The sequence below is a fragment of the Ascidiella aspersa genome, chromosome 9 (genome assembly GCF_963924565.1).
Source record: "Ascidiella aspersa chromosome 9, kaAscAspe10.2, whole genome shotgun sequence".
Classification (NCBI taxonomy): Eukaryota; Metazoa; Chordata; class Ascidiacea; order Phlebobranchia; family Ascidiidae; genus Ascidiella; species Ascidiella aspersa.
This window is the reverse complement of record NC_139455.1, coordinates 6563844-6574757: the sequence shown is the minus strand read 5'-3', so window position 1 is coordinate 6574757 and position 10914 is coordinate 6563844. Positions and strand designations below refer to the sequence as shown.

General features: G+C 33.9%; 1 protein-coding gene across 1 annotated transcript in view; it reads left to right on the top strand.

Moving 5' to 3' along the window:
• The first annotated feature begins 3392 nt into the window (after positions 1 to 3392).
• Positions 3393 to 10914, top strand: part of LOC146132090 (dynein axonemal heavy chain 7-like) — a 75004-nt gene continuing 67482 nt past the window's right edge. Inside the window, exons 1-9 of the mRNA XM_083396404.1 lie at positions 3393 to 3480; positions 3958 to 4118; positions 5080 to 5289; positions 6040 to 6152; positions 6696 to 6839; positions 7719 to 7914; positions 8704 to 8823; positions 9258 to 9441; positions 10013 to 10192. Coding sequence (XP_083252530.1) covers positions 3469 to 3480; positions 3958 to 4118; positions 5080 to 5289; positions 6040 to 6152; positions 6696 to 6839; positions 7719 to 7914; positions 8704 to 8823; positions 9258 to 9441; positions 10013 to 10192 — 1320 coding nt within the window. The 5' untranslated portion in view covers positions 3393 to 3468. The remainder of the gene's footprint in view (positions 3481 to 3957; positions 4119 to 5079; positions 5290 to 6039; positions 6153 to 6695; positions 6840 to 7718; positions 7915 to 8703; positions 8824 to 9257; positions 9442 to 10012; positions 10193 to 10914) is intronic.

Sequence of the window (10914 nt, the reverse complement as noted above, 5' to 3'; positions counted from 1 at the left end):
GCTGACCTAATGGTGCCCAAAACTAGTGACTTTTCTCGTCGTTCATGTAAACGACTATAGGTTGCCGAAACGTTGGTCAAGAATTAAAATTACCAGAGGAACTGTTTTTTGATTTGTAAACGACCAGTGTTGTAATAACGAATTTTGCGCTTAAGTCACTGTTTTTGACTTGACTATTTTTGACATATTTTGTGCAAAAGGGCTCTAATTCACCTGAATCATTTTGACATGACTCAGACATATTTAGGCAAAAAACTTTACTTAATCCTAAGTTTTTATTGACAACAGTTTTTGTTAGAAAATACAAGTTACTTTAATTTTTAGTCATCAAAATCTACTGGGTGTTTGAAGCATAATGGTTGAAGGTTGCAGTAAGACGTAGTAAGAATATCAAAGCCATGCATAGGTTACCATGGTAGGTATCATTTTAAACGTTTTGGATAAAGCTCTGTATTCATTTGTAAACGCTTTATGCATTTTGATGTTGATATAAATAAAGAGCTATTCGAATTGTTGGAAAAAGGTAAGTGCGTCGGTGCTTGGGCCTTGACCCTTTAAACTCGCTTAGCTCGTTAGATGGAAATCGCATCGTCCAAAGTCCTTTGTTTTCCACACCAGGTACGTACTGCGGCTGTGTTCCCCGTATAGAGACACAAGTAACTTACGTAACACTACGTAAGTTTGGTAATGAATTGCAAAGCCAAAAAAGTTAACAATAACTGAAGATGGTACAAGTTTCTTGTCAATTTACTCCACCTTTTTGGCTTTGCAATTTATTATCAAGCTACATTACAGATCCGTGCATAGTGTACTCACTACGTAAGTTGTTACATATACTTACTTAAACGTTTATATAGCGGCATGTGCATGTTTGCCTATGTCTTGTCCGAAAAAATATTAGTGTAACCTTAAATTAAATTGTAGTAATTTTGAATCCTATGCCCCTAGTATTAGATTTTTGCCTATTTCCCACCATTGGCTTAATTTAGAGTATGATTTATTACGTTTGGAACTTTTTCAGCTTTTTTTTGCGCTTTCTGCTTATTTATAACACAGTATATCCAATGTAATGTATATGTAACACGTCTCCAACTTTAAAGTTTAACAGGATAAACGTACTAAACATTTTTTGTGTTAGACGCAAATTTTTTATGTGGTTTATTTCAGTGTAGCATACATATCAATGGGTTTAATGGCCATTGCATTAAATAATATTTAAACAATGTGCGAATATGGTTCGTGTGCTCAAAGCGTCACATCTTCTTCTAAATGAAACGTTTTGTCAATTTAAATAAAATGAACACAATTCTTTTCGCGCCGCACTAATGCTTTGTTGCCATCTGCAGGCGTATTTTAGATTGAATTTCACTTGCACATTAACGCTTGAGTTCGACGTAAACAAGAAGTTTTTTAAAAGGTGATAGGCTACTTATTTCCCAAGGTCATGTAGGCCTAACATATGACTAAATTGTGACGTCGAAATTTTCATTGCTGAACTAAAATCCTATATCCGCCATTGTACACATACTTGGTTTGGCTCTGAAAGTTGGACATGAAACAGGGATTTTGGCCATTTTGTGTATCGTAAATAGACCGGAAGATCAAACAACAGAATTACTAGAGAGATAAAAGTAGACTAATCTTCTAACAGAATCGATGTTTAACATTCATATTGGAACACATGAAAATTATAAGAGAGGTTGTCAATGTTATCTCATAAAGAATGCAACCTTCAATAAACCTGGGCTTAGCGTTCGGTATCGCGCACAAATATACACCTGAAATAGGAAACCAACATAGTTTTGGGACATGACCTTGTGAAAAACAGGATATAGTTTTACGGGTACGGCATGCAATTTATTTACCAACAGATGGTTTTTAGTTTTTTCTATTAGGTTTTAAATCGAACACAAAATTGAAAAAAAAACAAAAAAACAAACATTCTGTTATTTTAAGTTCCCTGGGAGCGGCTAAAGAACGTTATGTACATCGAGTCGCCGTTCCAGCAGTAATGTTTATACTGGAACGCCGTTCCAGACCGTTCTGGCTCGCTTTCACCACTGACACCATGTCACGTCACTAGTGAGACTTTCATTTGCTGAATCCAGTAGCCAATTTACGTCATAAAATAATAAGTAAGTTCCTACCGACCCTGTAAATTGGAATCTTGTTGCTTGGTTACGGCATTACGCTACCGTGTGGCGTAAGCTAACAAGTTTCTGAATTGAGTTTGTTTCGTTTTTAAAAAGTTTTTGAATATAAAGTTAATGTTATTAACTAAAAGGTATGTTAGACTTAGTTTGATATGTTGTAATACAGATTATCGATTTAGTCTATTTTGAGTCAATATATTTTTTTTTGAAGACTAAACTGCAAACTAATCCTTCAAATGTTATTTCGAAAGACTAGTTTGTAAACATTTTTGTTTTGTGTTGCAGAATGAATTGAAAGCCTTTGAGTTTCGTTCAATAAGTCTAATAGACGTTATTTGAAAAAACTATTTTATGCATCTTAGCTTAGTATTCAGTAATTGTTTTCAGTGTGCAAAACATTTTTTATTAAATTTGAATCCTTCTGATTTTGTGTGAAGTAATTCTAAAATTTATCTGTGTTATTTCAAACTACTCATCTAACGTTTTGTAAATAGACCACTAGTTTTGTCATATATATTTTAATTGATTACTTTGTTAAGTTATGAAAAAGTGCTGATAGGTGTCGTATAATAAAACACTTTTTGGCGCTGGTCTAGAATCCTACCACAGCGTTGAAACAATTATTAGAGCTACGCACAATATTTTGGTTAGGGTGTCAGTTAGTGTTTGTGTGAGGGTGGATCAAGTATTAATGTATTTATTATTTAATATTATTGCTTAACCTACTCAAACCTAAAAGGTTAACCCGCACCCTAACCCAAATAATGTTTATTGTAAGATTCTAGACCAGCACCCACTTTTTTGTCATGAAAAATCTTGTTGTTTAAATCAAGTTTGTTTTAGTTTTAATATTACCATCAATTGAGTTGGTTGTGAGCTTTTATGACGTTATGTTATGCCTGTTAAGTTAACATTAATTAGGAAGGTATAAGTGTTGTGGTTTGTAGAATACATTTTTAAAAATTTAAACAGTCTTATATGCTTTATTTTGGACATTTGGATTTCACAATTTTCTTAGTTTCTTATATTTTTATAATTATGTTTTATAATTATAGATAAATAATAATTAAACTAGAAAAAAGTCATTTCTACTATATATATATATATATAATATAATATTAAGCTTGTTGCAATTCTGTGCCAAAAATATATATCCTCAAACTGTATTTAATGATATTCTTTTTCACTGTCAAATTTTTAAATACATTGCGCTCTTAACAATACCTAATTATTTTGTGCAGATAATAGAATTAGGTTGTTATTTCTCTTTGAAATGATTTTTCTCTGAAACAACTGTCAAGAAAGATTCCTTGAAATGGATTACCAGGTGTGTAGCAATAAGAAAAGTCCAAAAATAATTAAAGTGGTATGACCTGCTGCCATGATACAGTTACTAACACACACAAAAAAACTGGGAACCTACTTGAGCTTTTAAATAATAACAAATAAATAAAGTTGATTCTCTAGTCTTTTTTTATTAAAGCAAAGATATATGTTGAATATTGGGCTAACTATACATAATTTTTGGTAGTTATAAAATATTATCATTTTATTGTTAACAATTTAATTTTTTTATAACATTATTAGCATTTTAAAATCTATGTCTGTTAAGGCAGTTTGAGTTCTTTCCATTTTTTAGGATCCAAATAAACCAAAAAGGTTTGAAAATATTTAAATTTTTTTATTTTAAATAGCATCCATTAGGTAAGCTAAAACGTTGTTTTCGACCATAAAAAAGTTACAAAATCACCAACCATATTGAATAAAAATGAAAAATCTTGTATAATTTTTCTCCTTTTTTCAGGCACCTGCGTTGCCTCGGCGTTCCAACAAGGTCAAGGTGTCTGAGCCGCAAACCGCAAAGTTTCTTCCTCAACTTCCACAGAAGAGAAATAAGCCAGCATGGGCCAGCACTGCTCCCTCGTTTGTCCTTAATGGCAACCCACCAACTGACTTGCTTGGCAGGTAAAAATGCCATGTTTGTCTAACTTCTTCAGTTGATGCCCTGTTTTTTTTATTTGGTAGTTTTCTTTCTGACTCTTCTAAAGTGGCATTATTTATTTCTGTTTTACATAAAGGGATTAGAGCTGCTTTCTCCTTAAGTGTGTTTATCACACACAAATCTGTTTCGTCACAATTTTAACTATGTATATTATTTTTGCTGTGTGTTTAAGGATTAAATAGAACCCTGGTAGAAATAGTAGTAAGTTTCATTTACCAAGCATAAAAATAAGTATAAATACGCAAAATGTGGTAAATACAAAGCAAACTGCATCCCCACAGCGAGGGGTCGTAAAATATTCACAAGTCAGCAGGGCTGTGAGGATTTAAGGCATTTATGACAGTAGCAGGAAAATAAAAAAACAAAAAAATAAAAGTCTTTTTTAACTGCTCTGCTTGAAAGCTATTACTACTGGGGTTTTTAAACTGGGGTCCATGGACCCCTTTGGGGTACATGGAATAGTTTCTGGGGTCCATGAAAGCCTTTTTGAAAGTTAGTGGGTTATATATTTGAAAATTTATAAGTTTTTAAACAAAAAGAGCTTAATTAACAATAAACTTTTAGCACTAAATGTATATAGACTTAAATTAAGTTAAAACCAAAAATAGAACACTTCCCAGGTCTGCTTGTGTTCAAAGTACCATAGTCCACATAAAAAAAACTAACTTTAGAGGTTCGCGATAAAATAACCCCGGTATTACTAGTTCTTTTAAAAAATACTGTGATGTATTAAAAGTTTGGTGTTCTATCAGGTATTGTTTGTTGTCAAAATTTTTTAAAAGAATTGTTTTAAAGTTAGCTTGAATATAATTTTTACTTTACTTAACTTACATAAAGTTGGTAATATAGCAATAAATCCCATTTTCATTAAAAATATTTTTTAATACACTGTTCGGCCAGGTAAAATTAGTGTTTTACTAACAGAGATCGTATTGATATGGTGAGAGAGCTGACTGCCACTCCACCTAAGCGATCAAAACCAGCAAGAAAAAGCAAAACCTTGGATCCAAGGTCCCCTCGGCCAAATGGTGACTTAACTCAAAGCGCTCCAGCTGGTGGCGCTGTAAACTCATCCTTTAGTCATCCGAAAAAGAACAGGGAGGCATTTCGAAGTTCCCTGGTTAACATTATTCTGTAAGTTTTTTAAAACCAATTATATTTCTCTTTTTAATTGTTGTCCGACTATAAACTAAAATACACTAAAAAGGCTCATCTAATTTGAAATACAATTTGTCAAAAGTGGCCACCGAATTTTAGCTTGAATTCAGTGTTGTTCTATGTTCATTTTACAATATATTTTTTGTGATAATTGGTTTATAATTTTTCTAAAGATCAAAATTATTTAGTATTTTGTGTAACCTGTGTGATATATATTATGCTGGCAACCAAATTTTATAAAATATTTATCTCTAAATATATTTATATTTACAATTTAGAAAAAAACTTATTTTTTTTTATTCTTTCCTGCAAAATGGTTCCATTAAAAAGGTTTATAGGTGTCTGGAAAGTGTTATGACATGAGTGCACATTTTCTCATATTACAAAATTATAAAAATTCAACTAGATTTAGAAACATTTCCAAAACCTTGTGAATCTGTGTATTATAAATATTTGTTTACACCCCTAATTTTTTCCCTGGAATTAAACATTTTTTAAAATGTTATTTAGGAAGACAAACATACAACTGTGTCAAGTTTGTAGAGCTCTTCTGGCAAAGAGCTCTACAAACTTGATATGATGCCTAGCAGCAATAGCTTATATACAACTGTGTATTGTATTTTGCTTAAGCAGCAAACAGTATCCTAAAGATTACAACTCCTCTTTTGCTGTTGCATTTCAAACTTTACTATGTCAATTGCTTAGTCAAAGTGAAGACAAAGCCAGTCGACCACCAAGTATCGACTTGGAACTTCCCACTGCTAGACCTGGTTCACCAACCAGTTCAGAAAAAGACATTCTCAGATATTACTACTACATTCACCATGGCATTGACACAGGTTTGTTCCCCTAAATATTGGCGTACCGGAACTACATAAGTAACTCAAAAAACTAACCAATTTATTTTGTAATTGGTATTTTTTTTATTGTCAGTTGTTTAAGTTTATGCAATAAGATATGATTAAAACTAGGGTTAGCCGATAAACTTTATTCTGATAACCATGCCCGATATTTTGAACTAAAGTATTGCGATCCGATCTGATATTTTTAAAAAGGTTAACTTTCACATTATAATCGATCAGTTGGATTGTTAATCATGGGTGAATTTAGATCGGCATGGATGCTGTCCTAGTATTGGACCAGCACTGATATTACCACTTGATGGCAGCAATCCATTATGATCGTACATGCCTAATTAGAACCTCAGATTAAATGCAAAACATATTGTTGGAAATATAAGTTACAGTATTTTCCAAAATAAGCCTTGATTATCAGCAAAAACTTTCACTAAAACATCAAACACACTATCAATTGTAAAACCTGGAAATCTTTTTTTACAAAAGGCTGTGTTTTTATTGATTTATTTCCTGTTTTCTATTTAGAGCATGTTGCCCCAATGGAGGACTCATGGCTGGAAAATGTTTTGCGAATGGTTCCAAAGCGTCTTAAAAAGCTTGCAGAATCAATTGAAAGCCTGTCGGATGAAATGAGGGAAGATTACCTTCTCTCTGTGAAAAAGGCCATCGGTAAACATGTTGAATTATTTATTGCTGCTCATAGTGAACAATAAAATTTATGAAGTCCAACCATTGTAAATTGAGTTAATTGGAACGAAATGAATTTAGTAACTTTGATAGTTTACTCAGTAATTATTATTTTTGGTGTGAATAGCTTGTATTGAAATTGACCTTCAAAGACTTAGACTCGCACCTGACTATGTCTTTGTTGAAAACCACTTCAGTAATTGAAAGTGCCTTGTTGAAAACATTACAGTCGGTCCTGTTCGCCCCAGTATTGACGCACTACTAGAATTGTGAAACCTTGTATATTTCTAACTTAAAGCGCTGGATAGACGATTTTCTCACTTAAATATATAGTATAAATAAATCGACGGGAACACACAAAGACCTAAAAGCAACAACACCCACCTAAAGCAGAAAAATCTGTAAAACCGTAGTATTGATACCAACGACATAATAAAGCCAAATATGCAGTAATATCCAGTACACTAATATCCACAACGCCTAAAACTGCAGGAAAAGGATAAGCGACGATCGGGGGACACTTGTATGGCATCGGCCGTTTTGTATTCGACTTATGGGCGCCCTAGTTTGAATAGAGGCTATTGGTGGGGTTAGAAAATAAGTTGAATTAATTGTTAGAGGAGTTAGTGGTGTTGGGAGTGGGATTTAGAGTTATGTAAAGTGTTGTATAGGCTTGATTTTGGCCATTTAGATCTTATTCTGACGGGTTTAAGTTCAAGACTTATTCCGATTTAGACGTTAGCCTAATAGGACTATTAGGTATTAATCCTATTTTGCTCTTAATCCGAACGTTTTATTTCGACTTTGACGTTGTTCTTATTTCGGTCTTGTGGCTGGAGTCCAAATCGACTTTCCTTTTAGTTGACTTCGTTCTGCGGGACCCCCGGGAAAAAGAGGACGAGGCCCCGGCCTTGCCGCCCCACCGGGCTGAGCTCGAAGTGGTCCCCAAGCCCTGGTGCAAGTCGTACGTGAGCGGGGGCAACTCGATGCGCGAAAACCTCAACGTTACAAATCCGACCATGATGGCCGTGCTAGACCTCTGGCATGTGTCGTTCAGGTAGGCTTATGTGTGCGCTTTGTGACGTCACAAATGGGCTCTGTTGGTTTTGTTTTGAGCTGAAAGCAGTTGGTTTTATGTTGATTACTTTATGACTTGACAAAGTGTGAGAACTTACTGGCACCCTTAAGAGAATTATTCAATTTAAACTATTTTTGGAGCGAGTCTTACCTCGGCGAACAGATAAAATGCGAGTATATATTGTGAAAAAGGGTATATGTTATACTACTAGCCTAACAGAAATAAAAAATGCAAAGTAAGCAAACTACTAAATTGCAACCAGTTGTGCAAGCATAATAGTTTATAATAATTAATAGTTCAAAGACTTCATACAAAACAAGTGCTACTAAAATGTATCTCTTAAGAATACATTTTTACGCTGAACTAAACACCGACTTCGATCTCTCTTTTAAAATTTAAACACCCTAAATTATCGATCAAAACTTTTGCAAGTTTCAAGAAAAACAAAAAATGGTCATAACCACTCAAATTTTTAAGTTTTAAAGAAATATGAGAGCTAGCATATTCGACAAAATTGCACCGATATATTTTTCTGTTTTTAACCATTTCAGCAATAAGTCATTTCATGATCAGACCAATAAGTCATTCCATGATCAGTGTAACATCGAGGCAATATAAAAACCGATCTGTTTTATAAAGTGTTAAATGTTAAAATTCACCGCTTTTAAGTCAATTGGAATTGTTGCAAGTTGTCTGGCGTGTTTCATAGAATCTTTTTCAATATAAGCTGGTGGTATTATTGACTCTGTAATTTTGACAAATCTACAGAAATATGAGATTGGTCGACATTGAAGAGTTTCACCGTCGCACCGATTCGATGGAATTGCAAACTTTCCAGGGTCTTGTCATGCGACATATTGAAACCGCCAAAGACAAACTGCTTAAGAAGTAAGTAGCGGTCTGCATTACAGGACAATTCACCGTTTCCTGCAAGATTATACATCATTAGAATATTAATAGCTAACAACTATCACACTAAAAGTTTTTCAAAATAAAAATCAACTTGCTGTCACATTTAGAATCTATATTTTAAAGAAACTATTTTAAATTGTATCAAGGTAGCTTTCTAATAAAACTTACTTCAACCAGGTTTTAGAACAGCCAACAATTTATAACTTATGTGCATTGTGAATTCAACATGCTACGCAGCTACTGTATAATTATTGGTCAGCCAATATTGGATTTTGTTTGAAAAAGCAAACGAGTCTTTGCTGTGAAAACTCAAACCGTGCGAAACATAGCTGTGCAATTAACAGTAAATTAATATCAAAACGCCCAAGGTGCCCAACAACACAAAAAACACCCGCTATTATTTTTCCAAGGTGGTTCCCTGAGGTACAGAACATCTACTATCAGGGAAACAAGCGTAAGCAGGTTCCAAGCAATCACAACGAGGCCAAGCTGCGATCGTTCTTCAACTGCGCCGCAACCCTCATGACCGAACACCTGCAGAGACTTTGCCTTCTCTCCATTTCGGACTACACAAACCTCATTGCGCAGCCTCCGGTAAATTTTTGCTGTTTAATTATTGTATGTAAGTTCTTCAATTACATATTTGGTCGCTAATATGATTTCGTAGGTTCCATTTGGTGAATAAGTAACGAACAAATGTGCACTAAAAAAATAAAGATTTAAATGGACCATCTTAAAAATTAAGTGTTATGGTGGGTGTTTGCCAAAGCGTTTAGCTCTATGTCGTACTTTTTAACAATATTTGAAACGAAACAGAATGAAATATGATCCACATAAATAGAACCAAGTAAAAAGTCACAAAACGAAATTGTCATTTATTCCGCCGTAAGGTTCTCCAGATACTCGATTTTTTACCCAGCATTTTCTTTGATAATTGCCTTTTCGAAAGTTTTACATTTCCACAACATATTTATAAAATTGACTGATATTTCTTACACATCCTGTGATTCACTGACCTTATCAACTTTTTCCGACACTGAACCAGAACTCATCAGGTTGCTATACTCGGACTAACATCTTATCTATTTAAAAAACAAGCTCAACAGACATTGCGAAAGCTAGTATACACACTTCTAAAAAATTTCACTTACATTTTCTTGCTTAGGAATCGGTTCGCGCTTACGAGCACTCCGGCTTCATCATTCACCTGATTCTGGACAACACGACGGTCCGTTTCGAACCCGACTTCCCCGACTTTGAACTTGTCATTCTCAATGTCTTCGACGTCATGATCAAGGCGGTTGGCATCGTTCCAAGGGTCGAGACGAAGCTCTACTCCGAATGGGTTCGTTGTTGCGTTTTAGCATGCTATTGAATGTGGGGAAGCTTTGAAGTAATATAGTTCAAATGGTCCGATTATATGTTTTCTTAAAATGTGTTTCCTGGAGATAGGGTCATGGCATTTGTTAGGTAAAACATCTGAATGTGGAGAAATTTTGAAATAATATCGTTCAAATGGTTCGTTCATGTTTTCTTAAAATCGTTTTTCCTGAGAGGTAGGGTCATGGTATTTGTGAGTTAATACATCTTTGGGTACAAACCGCTAACACTGTTGAAAATATTCCTTGGTTATTTTTTTCGCTTTTGTCGAGAAATTCATCATTTTTTTAATAAAGCAGTGGTTAGTTCCTAACCTGTTGGTTACTAACCCTCCATAGGGATAATTCTACATTTTTAAGCGACAATTTTTAATATGATATGAGATGCGACTTTATCAAAAGTGAAAATAGTTTTCAGACATTTACAATGCTTTAACTTTTGTACAATATTTGATTGCAAATTTCGATTGTGTTCCAGCGATGTTTAATCATTAACCGATTACAGTGCATTACATGATGTTTTTTAATTGAAATTGATTATTATACTAACCGTATTTACTGTAGACAAACTGTCCAAAGATCTATTAACATTAAAATGTAGGCCTAATACGAAACTCCCGACTAATGTTATCAGCCTGTAAAACAAGAGTATATTTTACGGACCTCTTCGAACTATAAGCTATCAGCC